The sequence below is a fragment of the Salmo salar genome, chromosome 10 (genome assembly GCF_965601325.2).
Source record: "Salmo salar chromosome 10, fSalSal1, whole genome shotgun sequence".
Classification (NCBI taxonomy): Eukaryota; Metazoa; Chordata; class Actinopteri; order Salmoniformes; family Salmonidae; genus Salmo; species Salmo salar.
In genome coordinates this window covers 4,046,978-4,062,746 of record NC_138300.1, presented here as the reverse complement: position 1 = coordinate 4,062,746, position 15,769 = coordinate 4,046,978, and the positions used below count along the sequence as shown (strand labels likewise).

General features: G+C 44.1%; 1 protein-coding gene across 1 annotated transcript in view; it reads right to left on the bottom strand.

Moving 5' to 3' along the window:
- Positions 1 to 15,769, bottom strand: part of LOC106613422 (retinoschisin) — a 105,640-nt gene that overhangs the window by 86,383 nt on the left and 3,488 nt on the right. The window contains exons 2-3 of the mRNA XM_014215611.3: positions 14,881 to 14,906; positions 3,072 to 3,303 (exon numbers count right to left, since the gene is read on the bottom strand). Coding sequence (XP_014071086.2) covers positions 3,072 to 3,303; positions 14,881 to 14,906 — 258 coding nt within the window. The remainder of the gene's footprint in view (positions 1 to 3,071; positions 3,304 to 14,880; positions 14,907 to 15,769) is intronic.

Here is a 15,769-nt window from a genome sequence, read left to right as displayed (position 1 = left end):
GGTACAGTAGGTGACTATAGCTAGGTGACCACATGTACAGTAGGTGACTATAGCTAGGTGACCACAGGTACAGTAGGTGACTATAGCTAGGTGACCACAGGTACAGTAGGTGACTATAGCTAGGAGACCACAGGTACAGTAGGTGACTATAGCTAGGAGACCACAGGTACAGTAGGTGAACACAGGTACAGTAGGAGACTACAGTTAGGATAACACAGGTACAGTAGGAGACTATAGCTAGGTGACCACAGGTACAGTAGGTGACTATAGCTAGGTGACCACAGGTACAGTAGGTGACCACAGGTACAGTAGGTGACTATAGCTAGGTGACCACAGGTACAGTAGGTAACTATAGCTAGGTGACCACAGGTACAGTAGGTGACCACAGGTACAGTAGGTGACTATAGCTAGGTGACCACAGGTACAGTAGGTGACTATAGCTAGGTGACCACAGGTACAGTAGGTGACTATAGCTAGGTGACCACAGGTACAGTTAGGTGACCACAGGTACAGTAGGAGACTATAGCTAGTTGACCACAGGTAGAGTAGGTGACTATAGCTAGGTGACCACAGGTACAGTAGGTGACCACAGCTAGGTGACCACAGGTACAGTAAGTGACTATAGCTAGGTGACCACAGGTACAGTAGGTGACTATAGCTAGGTGACCACAGGTACAGTAGGTGACCACAGGTACAGTAGGGGACTATAGCTAGGTTACCACAGGTACAGTAGGTGACCACAGATACAGTAGGTGACTATAGTTAGGAGACCACAGGTACAGTAGGTGACTATAGCTAGGTGACCACAGGTACAGTAGGTGACCACAGGTACAGTAGGTGACTATAGCTAGGTGACCACAGGTACAGTAGGTGACCACAGGTACAGTAGGTGACTATAGTTAGGTGACCACAGGTACAGTAGGTGACTATAGCTAGGTGACCATAGGTACAGTAGGTGACCACAGGTACAGTAGGTGACTATAGCTAGGTGACCACAGGTACAGTAGGTGACTATAGCTAGGTGACCACAGGTACAGTAGGTGACTATAGCTAGGTGACCACAGGTACAGTAGGTGACCACAGGTACAGTAGGTGACTATAGTTAGTTGACCACAGGTACAGTAGGTGACCACAGGTACAGTAGGTGACTATAGTTAGGTGACCACAGGTACAGTAGGTGACCACAGGTACAGTAGGTGACTATAGCTAGGTGACCACAGGTACAGTAGGTGACTATAGCTAGGTGACCACAGGTACAGTAGGTGACCAGAGGTACAGTAGGTGACTAGCTAGGTGACCACAGGTACAGTAGGTGACTATAGCTAGGTGACTACAGGTACAGTAGGTGACCACAGGTACAGTAGGAGACTACTGTTAAGTGACCACAGGCACAGTAGGAGACTATAGTTAGGTGACCACAGGTACAGTAGGAGACTATTGCTAGGTGACCACAGGTACAGTAGGTGACTATAGCTAGGTGACCACAGGTACAGTAGGTGAGCACAGGTACAGTAGGAGACTATAGCTAGGTGACCACAGGTACAGTAGGTGACTATAGCTAGGTGACCACAGGTACAGTAGGTGACCACAGGTACAGTAGGAGACTACAGTTAGGTGACCACAGGTACAGTAGAAGACTATAGTTAGGTGAACACAGGTACAGTAGGAGACTATAGCTAGGTGACCACAGGTACAGTAGGTGACTATAGCTAGGTGACCACAGGTACAGTAGGTGACCACAGGTACAGTAGGAGACTATAGCTAGGTGAACACAGGTACAGTAGGTGACTATAGCTAGGTGACCACAGGTACAGTAGGTGACCACAGGTACAGTAGGAGACTACAGTTAGGTGACCACAGGTACAGTAGGTGACTATAGCTAGGTGACCACAAGTACAGTAGGTGACTATAGCTAGGTGACCACAAGTACAGTAGGTGACTATAGCTAGGTGATCACAGGTAGAGTAGGTGACTATAGCTAGGTGACCACAGGTACAGTAGGTAACCACAGGTACAGTAGGAGACTACAGTTAGGTGACCACAAGTACAGTAGGTGACTATAGCTAGGTGACCACAGGTACAGTAGGTGACTATAGCTAGGTGACCACAGGTACAGTAGGTGACCACAGGTACAGTAGAAGACTACAGTTAGGTGACCACAAGTACAGTAGGTGACTATAGCTAGGTGACCACAGGTACAGTAGGTGACTATAGCTAGGTGACCACAGGTACAGTAGGTGACTATTGCTAGGTGACCACAGGTACAGTAGGTGACTATAGCTAGGTGACCACAGGTACAGTAGGTGACTATAGCTAGGTGACCACAGGTACAGTAGGTGACTACAGGTACAGTAGGAGACTATAGCTAGGAGACCACAGGTACAGTAGGAGACTATAGCTAGGTGACCACAGGTACAGTAGGAGACTATAGCTAGGTGACCACAGGTACAGTAGGTGACTATAGCTAGGTGACCACAGGTACAGTAGGTGACTATAGCTAGGTGACCACAGGTACAGTAGGAAACTATAGCTAGGTGACCACAGGTACAGTAGGAAACTATAGCTAGGTGACCACAGGTACAGTAGGTGACCACAGGTACAGTAGGTGACTATAGCTAGGTGACCACAGGTACAGTAGGTGACTATAGCTAGGTGACCACAGGTACAGTAGGTGACTATAGCTAGGTGACCACAGGTACAGTAGGTGACCACAGGTACAGTAGGTGACTATAGCTAGGTGACCACAGGTACAGTAGGTGACTATAGCTAGGTGACCACAGGTACAGTAGGAGACTATAGCTAGGTGACCACAGGTACAGTAGGTGACTATAGCTAGGTGACCACAGGTACAGTAGGTGACCACAGGTACAGTAGGTGACTATAGCTAGGTGACCACAGGTACAGTAGGTGACTATAGCTAGGTGACCACAGGTACAGTAGGTGACTATAGCTAGGTGACCACGGGTACAGTAGGTGACTATAGCTAGGTGACCACGGGTACAGTAGGTGACCACAGATACAGTCGTTCACCACCGCAAGGTCAGGTGACCTGGGCAGAATCCTATCCTCACCTGGCATGCAGTCTAGTGGGCGGCTCTGAGGAGGCGATGTGGCCAGGACAGGTGATGCCATAGTGGGGGTACCTGTTGCAGAATCCCCCCCTTCACAGTCACATGTGCAGGCTTTCCCTGTCCCAGTCCATGTCTCTAGGACATCTTCCTCCTGCTGCTGCTCCTCCTCCTGCACCTCCTCTTCTGGTTGCACCTCCTCCTCCTGCTGCTCCTCCTGGACCTCCTCTTCCTCCTGGAATACAGGTCCAGAAATGGTTACAATCCTAGTTTACCCTACTATAGTTCAAACCAGCCAGATCCCATCTCACTGTTCTAGAGCAACAAGAGTTCTAATCAGCCCAATCCAATCTCCATGTACAAGAGTACCTAGAGTTCTAACCAGCCCAATCCCATCTCCATGTAGAAGAGTACCTAGAGTTCTAACCAGCCCAATCCCATCTCCATGTACAAGAGTACCTAGAGTTCTAACCAGCCCAATCCCATCTCCATGTACAAGAGTACCTAGAGTTCTAACCAGCCCAATCCCATCTCCATGTACAAGAGTACCTAGAGTTCTAACCAGCCCAATCCCATCTCACTGTACTAGAGAAACTATAGTTCTAACCAGCCCAGTCCCATCTTGCTGTACTAGACTAAATTAGTTCTAACCATCCCAATTCCATCTCAATGCTATAGAGTAACTAGTGTAAACCAGCCCATTCCCATCTCAATAACCAGCCCATTCCCATCTCAATACCCAGCCAATCCCATCTCAATATACTGGAGTAACTAGAGTTCTAACCAGTCCAATCCAATCTCAATGTAGTAGGGTAATTAGAGTTCTAACCAGCCCAATCCAATCTCACTTTAATAGAGAACCTACAGTTCTAACCAGCCCAATCTCATCTTAATGTACTAGAGTTCTAACCAGCCCAATCCCATCTCACTGTACTAGAGTAACTAGAGTTCTAACCAGCCCAATCCCATCTCAATGTACTAGAGTAAAATAGTTATAACCAGCCCAATGATATCTCAATGTACTAGAGTAACTAGTGTTAACCAGCCAAATCCCATCTCTAAATCCAGCCAATCCAAACTCAATATACTAGAGTAACTAGAGTTCCAACCAGCCCAATCCCATCTCCATGTGTTAGTGTAGCTAGAGTTCTGACCAGCCCAATCCCATCTCAATGTGTTAGTGTAACTAGAGTTCTGACCAGCCCAATCCCATCTCCATGTGTTAGTGTAACTAGAGTTCTGACCAGCCCAATCCCATCTCCATGTGTTAGTGTAACTAGAGTTCTGACCAGCATAATCCCATCTCAATGTGTTAGTGTAACTAGAGTTCCGACCAGCCCAATCCCATCTCAATGTGTTAGTGTAACTAGAGTTCCGACCAGCCCAATCTCATCTCAATGTGTTAGTGTAACTAGAGTTCCAACCAGCCCAATCCCATCTCCATGTGTTAGTGTAACTAGAGTTCTGACCAGCCCAATCCCATCTCAATGTGTTAGTGTAACTACAGTTCTGACCAGCCCAATCCCATCTCAATGTGTTAGTGTAACTAGAGTTCTGACCAGCCCAATCCCATCTCAATGTGTTAGTGTAACTAGAGTTCTGACCAGCCCAATCCCATCTCAATGTGTTAGTGTAACTAGAGTTCTGACCAGCCCAATCCCATCTCAATGTGTTAGTGTAACTAGAGTTCTGACCAGCCCAATCTCATTGTACTAAAGTAACTACAGTTCTAACCATCACAATACTAGCTCAATGTACTACAGTTTTAACAGCCCAATCCCATTTTAATGTACTAGAGTAACTCGAGCTCTAACCAGCCCAATCCCATCTCAATGTGTTAGTGTAACTAGATTCTAACCAGCCCAATCCCATTATAATGTACTAGTGTAACTAGATTCTAACCACCCCAATCCCATCTCACTGTACTAAAGTAACTAGAGTTCTAACCAGCCCAATCCCATTTTGCTGTACTAGACTAAATTAATTCTTACCAGCCCAATCCCATCTCAATGTACTAGAGTAACTAGATTCTAACCAGTCCAATCCCATTTCACTGTACGAAAGTAACTAGAGTTCTAACCAGCCAAATCCCATCTCAATGTACTAGAGTGACTAGAGTTCTGACCAGACCAATCCCATCTCCCTGTAATAAAAAAATAGAGTTCAACCAGCCCAATCACATATCTATGTACTAGAGAAACTATAGTTCTAACCAGCCCAATCCCATCTTGCTGTACTAGAGTAAAATATATCTAAACATCTCAATCATACCTCAATGGACTAGAGTATCTAGAGTTGTAACCAGCCCAATCCCATCTCAATAACCAGCCAATCCCATCTCAATGTATTAGTGTAACTAGAGTTCTGACCAGCCCAATCCAACCTCACTGTAATAAAGTAACATGTGTTCTAACCATCCATATCCCATCTCACTGTACTACAGTAACTAGAGTTCTAACCAGACCAATTCCATCTCAATGTACATGAGTAACTTGAGTTCTAACCATCCCAATCCCATCTCACTGTACTAAAGTAAGTAGAGATCTAACCATCCCAATCTCAATGTAATAAAGTAACTGGAGATCTAACCAGCCCAATCCCATCTAAATGTACTAGAGTACCTACAGTGAGGGGGAAAAAGTATTTGATCCCCTGCTGATTTTGTACGTTTGCCTACTGACAAAGAAATGATCAGTCTATAATTTTAATGGTAGTTTTATTTGAACAGTGAGAGACAGAATAACAACAACAAAAAATCCAGAAAAACGCGTTTCAAAAATGTTATAAATTGATTTGCATTTTAATGAGGGAAATAAGTATTTGACCCCCTCTCAATCAGAAAGATTTCTGGCTCCCAGGTGTCTTTTATACAGGTAACAAACTGAGATTAGGAGCACAGTTTTAAAGGGAGTGCTCCTAATCTCAGTTTGTTACCTGTATAAAAGACACCTGTCCACAGAAGCAATCAATCAATCAGATTCTAAACTCTCCACCATGGCCAAGGGACAAGACTGTAGACCTACACAAGGCTGGAATGCGCTACAAGAACATCACCAAGCAGCTTGGTGAGAAGGTGACAACAGTTGGTGCGATTATTCGCAAATGGAAGAAACACAAAAGAACTGTCAATCTCCCTCGGCCTGGGGCTCCATGCAAGATCTCACCTCGTGGAGTTGCAATGATCATGAGAACGGTGAGGAATCAGCCCAGAACTACACGGGAGGATCTTGTCAATGATCTCAAGGCAGGTGGGACCATAGTCACCAAGAAAACAATTGGCAACACACTACGCCGTGAAGGACTGAAATCCTGCAGCGCCCGCAAGGTCCCACTGCTCAAGAAAGTACATATACATGCCCGTCTGAAGTTTGCCAATGAACATCTTAATGATACAGAGGACAACTGGGTGAAAGTGTTGTGGTCAGATGAGACCAAAATGGAGCTCTTTGGCATCAACTCAACTCGCCGTGTTTGGAGGAGGAGGAATGCTGCCTATGACCCCAAGAACACCATCCCCACCGTCAAACATGGAGGTGGAAACATTATGCTTTGGGGGTGTTTTTCTGCTAAGGGGAAAGGACAACTTCACCGCATCAAAGGGACGATGGACGGGGCCATGTACCATCAAATCTTAGGTGAGAACCTCCTTCCCTCAGCCAGGGCATTGAAAATGGGTCATGGATGGGTATTCCAGCATGACACTGACCCAAAACAGACGGGCAAGGCAACAAAGGAGTGGCTCAAGAAGAAGAACATTAAGGTCCTGGAGTGGCCTAGCCAGTCTCCAGACCTTAATCCCATAGAAAATCTGTGGAGGGAGCTGAAGGTTTGAGTTGCCAAACGTCAGCCTCGAAACCTTAATGACTTGGATAAGATCTGCAAAGAGGCGTGGGACAAAATCCCTCCTGAGATGTGTGTAAACCTGGTGGCCAACTACAAGAAATGTCTGACCTCTGTGATTGCCAACAAGGATTTTGCCACCAAGGATTTTGCCACCAAGTACTAAGTCATGTTTTGCAGAGGGGTCAAATACTTATTTCCCTCATTAAAGTGCAAATCAATTTATAACATTTTTGACATGCGTTTTTAGAACTGTAGTCCATTGAGATGAGATTGGGCTGGTTAGAACTCTAGTCCATTGAGATAGGATTGGGCTGGTTAGAACTCTAGTACATTGAGATGGGATTGGGCTGGTTAGAACTCTAGTACATTGAGATGGGATTGGGCTGGTTAGAACTCTAGTACATTGAGATGGGATTGGGCTGGTTAGAACTATCGTACATTGAGATGGGATTGGGCTGGTTAGAACTATCGTACATTGAGATGGGATTGGGCTGGTTAGAACTATCGTACATTGAGATGGAATTGGGCTGGTTAGAACTATCGTACATTGAGATGGAATTGGGCTGGTTAGAACTCTAGTACATTGAGATGGGATTGGGCTGGTTAGAACTCTAGTACATTGAGATGGGATTGGGCTGGTTAGAACTCTAGTACATTGAGATGGGATTGGGCTGGTTAGAACTATCGTACATTGAGATGGGATTGGGCTGGTTAGAACTATCGTACATTGATATGGAATTGGGCTGGTTAGAACTATCGTACATTGAGATGGAATTGGGCTGGTTAGAACTCTAGTACATTGAGATGAGATTGGGCTGGTTAGAACTATCGTACATTGATATGGAATTGGGCTGGTTAGAACTCTCGTACATTGAGATGGGATTGGGCTGGTTAGAACTCTCGTACATTGATATGGGATTGGGCTGGTTAGAACTCTAGTACATTGAGATGGGATTGGGCTGGTTAGAACTCTAGTACATTGAGATGGGATTGGGCTGGTTAGAACTCTAGTACATTGAGATGGGATTGGGCTGGTTAGAACTATCGTACATTGAGATGGGATTGGGCTGGTTAGAACTATCGTACATTGATATGGGATTGGGCTGGTTAGAACTATCGTACATTGATATGGGATTGGGCTGGTTAGAACTCTACTACATTGAGATGATATTGGGCTGGTTAGAACTCTAGTACATTGATATGGGATTGGGCTGGTTAGAACTCTAGTACATTGAGATGAGATTGGGCTGGTTAGAACTCTCGTATATTGATATGGGATTGGGCTGGTTAGAACTATCGTACATTGATATGGAATTGGGCTGGTTAGAACTCTAGTACATTGAGATGGGATTGGGCTGGTTAGAACTCTCGTACATTGATATGGGATTGGGCTGGTTAGAACTCTAGTTACTGTAGTTCATGAAGATTGGATTTTTTTGAATATATTTACTCTCATACATTTAATATGGGATTGGAGTTTTTAGAATTTCGTTACTCTAATGCACTGAGATGGGATTGGGCTGGTTAGAACTCTAGTACATTGATATGAGATTGGGCTGGTTAGAACTCTAGTCCATTGAGATGAGATTGGGCTGGTTAGAACTCTAGTCCATTGAGATGAGATTGGGCTGGTTAGAACTATCGTACATTGATATGGAATTGGGCTGGTTAGAACTCTAGTACATTGAGATGGGATTGGGCTGGTTAGAACTCTCGTACATTGATATGGGATTGGGCTGGTTAGAACTCTAGTACATTGAGATGGGATTGGGCTGGTTAGAACTCTAGTACATTGAGATGGGATTGGGCTGGTTAGAACTATCGTACATTGAGATGGGATTGGGCTGGTTAGAACTATCGTACATTGATATGGGATTGGGCTGGTTAGAACTATCGTACATTGATATGGGATTGGGCTGGTTAGAACTATCGTACATTGATATGGGATTGGGCTGGTTAGAACTCTACTACATTGAGATGAGATTGGGCTGGTTAGAACTCTAGTACATTGATATGGGATTGGGCTGGTTAGAACTCTAGTACATTGAGATGAGATTGGGCTGGTTAGAACTCTCGTACATTGATATGGGATTGGGCTGGTTAGAACTATCGTACATTGATATGGAATTGGGCTGGTTAGAACTCTAGTACATTGAGATGGGATTGGGCTGGTTAGAACTCTCGTACATTGATATGGGATTGGGCTGGTTAGAACTATCGTACATTGATATGGGATTGGGCTGGTTAGAACTATCGTACATTGAGATGGGATTGGGCTGGTTAGAACTATCGTACATTGATATGGGATTGGGCTGGTTAGAACTATCGTACATTGATATGGGATTGGGCTGGTTAGAACTATTGTACATTGATATGGGATTGGGCTGGTTAGAACTCTACTACATTGAGATGAGATTGGGCTGGTTAGAACTCTAGTACATTGATATGGGATTGGGCTGGTTAGAACTCTAGTACATTGAGAGGGGATTGGGCTGGTTAGAACTATCGTACATTGATATGGGATTGGGCTGGTTAGAACTCTAGTACATTGAGATGGGATTGGGCTGGTTAGAATTTAATTTAGTCTAGTACAGCAAAATGGGATTGGGCTGGTTAGAACTATTTTATTTTTATTTTTTTATTTCACCTTTATTTAACCAGGTAGGCTAGTTGAGAACAAGTTCTCATTTGCAACTGCGACCTGGCCAAGATAAATCATAGCAATTCGACATATGCAACAACACAGAGTTACACATGGAATAAACAAAACATACAGTCAATAATACAGTAGAACAAAAGAAAACAAAGTCTATATACAGTGAGTGCAAATGAGGTAAGTTAAGGCAGTAAATAGGCCATGGTGGCGAAGTAATTACAATATAGCATGGTAGATGTGCAGAAGATGAATGTGCAAATAAATACATAAATACAGTATGGGGATGAGGTAGGTAGATAGATGGGCTATGTACAGGTGCAGTGATCTGTGAGCTGCTCTGACAGCTGGTACTTAAAGCTAGTGAGGGAGATATGAGTCTCCAGCTTCAGAGATTTTTGCAGTTCGTTCCAGTCATAGGCAGCAGAGAACTGGAAGGAAAGACGGCCAAAGGAGGAATTGGCTTTGGGGGTGACCAGTGAAATATACCTGCTGGAGCGCGTGCTACGAGTGGGTGCTGCTATGGTGACCAGTGAGTTGAGATAAGGCGGGGCTTTACCTAGCAGGGTCTTGTAGATGACCTGGAGCCAGTGGGTTTGGCAACGAGTATGAAGCGAGGGCCAACCAACGAGAGCGTACAGGTCGCAATGGTGGGTAGTGTATGGGGCTTTGGTGACAAAACGGATGGCAATGTGATAGCCTCCAACACTCTACTCAACAAACTGGATGCAGTCTATTTTATAGATGACATCACCGAAGTCGAGGATCGGTAGGATAGTCAGTTTTACGAGGGTATGTTTGGCAGCGTGAGTGAAGGATGCTTTGTTGCGATATAGGAAGCCGATTCTATAATTAATTTTGGATTGGAGATGCTTAATGTGAGTCTGGAAGGAGAGTTTACAGTCTAACCAGACACCCAGGTATTTGTAGTTGTCCACATATTCTAAGTCAGAGCCGTCCAGAGTAGTGATGCTGGACGGGCGAGCAGGTGCGGGCAGTGATCGATTGAATAGCATGCATTTAGTTTTACTTGCGTTTAAGAGCAGTTGGAGGCCACGGAAGGAGAGTTGTATGGCATTGAAGCTCGTCTGGAGGTTAGTTAACACAGTGTCCAAAGAGGGGCCAAAAGTATACAGAATGGTGTCGTCTGCGTAGAGATGGATCAGAGAATCACCAGCAGCAAGAGCAACATCATTGATGTATACAGAGAAGAGAGTCGGCCCGAGAATTGAACCCTGTGGCACACCCAGAGACTGCCAGAGGCCCGGACAACAGGCCCTCCGATTTGACACACTGAACTCTATCAGAGAAGTAGTTGGTAAACCAGGCGAGGCAATCATTTGAGAAACCATTTGAGAATATGCTATATTTTCTCTAGTACATTAAGATGGGATTGCGATAGAACTCTAGTTACTTCAGTACATTGAGATGTGTTTGGGATTTTTAGAATCTAATTAATCTAACACATTGAGATGGGATTGGGCTGGTCAGTACTCTAGTTACACTAACACATTGAGATGGGATTGGTCTGGTTAGAACTCTAGTTACTGTAGTACAGTGAGATTGGATTGGGCTGGTTAGAACTCTAGTTACTCTAGTATATTGAGATGGGAATGGGCTGGTTATTGAGATGGGAATGGGCTGGTTATTGAGATGGGAATGGGCTGGTTATTGAGATGGGAATGAGCTGGTTATTGAGATGGGAATGGGCTGGTTATTGAGATGGGAATGGACTGGTTATTGAGATGGGAATGAGCTGGTTATTGAGATGGGAATGGGCTGGTTATTGAGATGGGAATGGGCTGGTTTAGTGTAAACTAGTTACTCTATTGCATTGAGATGGAATTGGGATGGTTAGAACTAATTTAGTCTAGTACAGCAAGATGGGACTGGGCTGGTTAAAACTATAGTTTCTCTAGTACAGTGAGATGGGATTGGGCTGGTTAGAACTCTATAGTGAGGGGAAAATTTTTTTGATCCCCTGCTGATTGTGTACGTTTGCCCACTGACAAAGAAATGATCAGTCTGTAATTTTAATGGTAGGTTTATTTGAACAGTGAGAGACAGAATAACAACAAAGACATCCAGAAAAACGCATGTCAAAAATGTTATAAATTGATTTGCATTTTAATGAGGGAAATAAGTATTTGACCCCTCTGCAAAACATGACTTAGTACTTGGTGGCAAAACCCTTGTTGGCAATCACAGAGGTCAGACGTTTCTTGTAGTTGGCCACCAGGTTTGCACACATCCCAGGAGGGATTTTGTCCCACTCCTCTTCGCAGATCTTCTCCAAGTCATTAAGGTTTCGAGGCTGACGTTTGGCATCTCAAACCTTCAGCTCCCTCCACAGATTTTCTATGGAATTAAGGTCTGGAGACTGGCTAGGCCACTCCAGGACCTTAATGTGCTTCTTCTTGAGCCACTCCTTTGTTGCCTTGCCCGTCTGTTTTGGTTCATTGTCATGCTGGAATACGCATCCACGACCCATTTTCAATGCCCTGGCTGAGGGAAGGAGGTTCTCACCCAAGATTTGATGGTACATGGCCCCGTCCATCGTCCCTTTGATGCGGTGAAGTTGTCATGTCCCCTTAGCAGAAAAACACCCCCAAAGCATAATGTTTCCACCTCCATGTTTGACGGTGGGGATGGTGTTCTTGGGGTCATAGGCAGCATTCCTCCTCCTCCAAACACAGAGAGTTGAGTTGATGACAAAGAGCTCCATTTTGGTCTCATCTGACCACAACACTTTCACCCAGTTGTCCTCTGAATCATTAAGATGTTCATTGGCAAACTTCAGACGGGCATGTATATGTGCTTTCTTGAGCAGTGGGACCTTGCGGGCGCTTGCAAGATTTCAGTCCTTCACGGCGTAGTGTGTTGCCAATTGTTTTCTTGGTGACTATGGTCCCACCTGCCTTGAGATCATTGACAAGATCCTCCCGTGTAGTTCTGGGCTGATTCCTCACCGTTCTCATGATCATTGCAACTCCACGAGGTGAGATCTTGCATGGAGCCCCAGGCCGAGGGAGATTGACAGTTCTTTTGTGTTTCTTCCATTTGCGAATAATCGCACCAACTGTTTGGTGATGGTCTTGTAGCCCATTCCAGCCTTGTGTAGGTCTACAATCTTGTCCCTGACATCCTTGGAGAGCTCTTTGGTCTTGGCCATGGTGGAGAGTTTGGAATCTGATTGATAGATTGATTGCTTCTGTGGACAGGTGTCTTTTATACAGGTAACAAACTGAGATTAGGAGCACTCCCTTTAAGAGTGTGCTCCTAATCTCAGCTCGTTACCTGTATAAAAGACACCTGGGAGCCAGAAATCTTTCTGATTGAGAGGGGGTCAAATACTTATTTCCCTCATTAAAATGCAAATCAATTTATAACATTTTTGAAACGCGTTTTTCTGGATTTTTTTGTTGTTATTCTGTCTCTCACTGTTCAAATAAACCTACCATTAAAATTATAGACTGATCATTTATTTGTCAGTGGGCAAACATACAAAATCAGCAGGGGATCAAATACTTTTTTCCCTCACTGTAACTATTATCTAACCAGCCCAATCCCATCTCAATTTGTTAGAGTAAGTAGAGTTCTAACCAGCCCAATCCAATCTCAATGAACTAGAGTTCTAACCAGCCCAATCCCATCTCAATATACTAGAGTTCTAACCAGCCCAATCCCATCTCAATGTATTTGAGTAACTAGATTCCAACCACCCCAATCCCATTTCAATGTACGAAAACAACTAGAGTTCTAACCAGCCCAATCCCATCTGAATGTACTAGAGTAACTCGAGAGTTCTAACCAGCCCAATCCAATCTCAAAGTATTAAAGTAACTAGAGATCTAACCAGCCCAATCCCATCTCAATGTATTAGATTAGCTAAATTCTGACCAGCCCAATCTCATCTCACTGTACCAGAGTAACTAGAGTTCAAATTAGCGTAATCCCATTTTAATGTTCTATAGCAACTAGTTTTATCCAGCCCAATCCCATCTCAAAATCCAGCCCAATCCCATCTCAATGTGCTAGAGTAACTAGAGTTCTAACCAGAACAATCCCATCTCAATGTACTATAGTAACTAGAGTTATAACCAGCCCAATCCCATCTCAATTTATTAGAGTAACTAGATTCTAAACAGCCCAATCCCATCTCACTGAACTAAAATAAATAGAGTTCTAACCAGCCCAATCCCATCTCACTGTACTAGAGTAAGTAGATTCCAACCACCCCAATCCCATTTCAATGTACGAAAACAACTAGAGTTCTACCCAGCCCAATCTAATCTCAATGTTCTAGAGTAACTACAGTTTAATCCAGCCCCATCCCATCTTAATGTACTTGAGTAACTTGAGTTCTAACCAGCCCAATCCAATCTCAATGTATTAAAGTAACTAGAGATCTAACAAACCCAATCACATCTCAATGGACTAGAGTAACTAGAATCTAACCAGCCCAATCTCACTGTACTAAAGTAACTAGAGTTCCAACCATCCCAATCCCATCTCAATGTACTGGAGCATCTCGATTCTAACCAGCCCAATCCCATCTCAATGTATTAGATTAGGTAGATTCTGACCAGCCCAATCCCATGTCAATGTACAAAAGTAACTAGAGTTTTAACCAGCCCAATCCATCTCAATGTACTAGAGTAACTAGATTCTAACCAGCCCAATCCCATAGCAACATACTAGAGAAACTAGATTCTAACCAGCCCAATCCCATCTCAATGTACTTGAGCAACTCGAGTTCTAACCAGCCCAATCTCAATGTATTAAAGTAACTAGAGATCTAACAAGCACAATCCCATCTCAAATGACTAGAGTAACTCGAGTTCTAACCAGCCCAATCCCATCTCAATGTACTAGAGTTCTAACCAGCCCAATCCCATCTCAATGTACTAGAGTAACGAGAGTTCTAACCAGCTCAATCCCATTTTGCTCTACTATGGTAACTAGAGTTCTAACCAGCCCAATCCCATCTCACTATACTAAAATAACTACAGTTCTAACCAGCCCAATCCCATCTCACTGTACTACAGTAACTAGAGTTCTAACCAGCCCAATTACATCTCACTCTACTATAGTAACTAGAGTTCTAACCCGCCCAATCCCATCTCACTGTACTAGAGTTCTAACCAGCCCAATCCCATCTCAATGTACTAGAGTAACGAGAGTTCTAACCAGCCCAATCCCATTTTGCTCTACTATAGTAACTAGAGTTCTAACCAGCCCAATCCCATTTTGCTCTACTATAGTAACTAGAGTTCTAACCAGCCCAATCCCATTTCAATGTATTAGAGTACCTACCTCCTGAGAGTGAACACCGCTTAGGACTGCAGCACCGACAGACAGGCAGCAGAGAAAGAAAGAGAAAAAAGACAGACAGACAGGAGGAGGGAAATACAGTGAGAAAAATACAGAAATATAGAGACAAAATAAACTACATTGGTTTTGAGAGCACTCTGAAAAACGTGAATAAAACCACAGCATTTGGGATGGGTGCAGCAAACTAATCTCTAACAAATATCCCCAACATACGGTCTGATATCCCCAACGTCCGGTCTGATATCCCAAATTTACGGTCTGATATCCCCAACGTCCGGTCCGATACCCCCAACGTCCGGTCCGATACCCCCAACGTCCGGTCCGATACCCCCAACGTCCGGTCCGATACCCCCAACGTCCGGTCCGATACCCCCAACGTACGGTCTGATATCCCTAATATAGGCTATGTAAACCAGAATCTTCACAATCCAGCAGCAAAACTGAAACTCTATTTTTAATATGAGTCATTTTACACAATACAAAAAATGTCAGGTAAATTACAAACATTCTTGACTGACTGAGCTTATTTAACATTATTCCACCGATGACCTGACCATGAGCTGAGTTTAAAGGTCCAGTCAACTAGTACAGACTCGACTCATTAGGTACTCAGAGATGCATTTCAGAGATCTAGTATGAATCCCTTTAAGACATTTAACTGCTAAACTACTGTCCAGTTCTTCCATAACCCAGTCCAACCCAGTTTAACCCAGTCTGACTTTACCCAGTCTAACCCAGTCCAACCCAGTCTGACTTTACCCAGTCTATTCCAGTTTAACCCAGTCTGACTTTACCCAGTCTAACCCAGTCCAACCCAGTCTGACTTTACCCAGTCTAATGCAGTCTGACATTACCCAGTCTAACCCAGTTT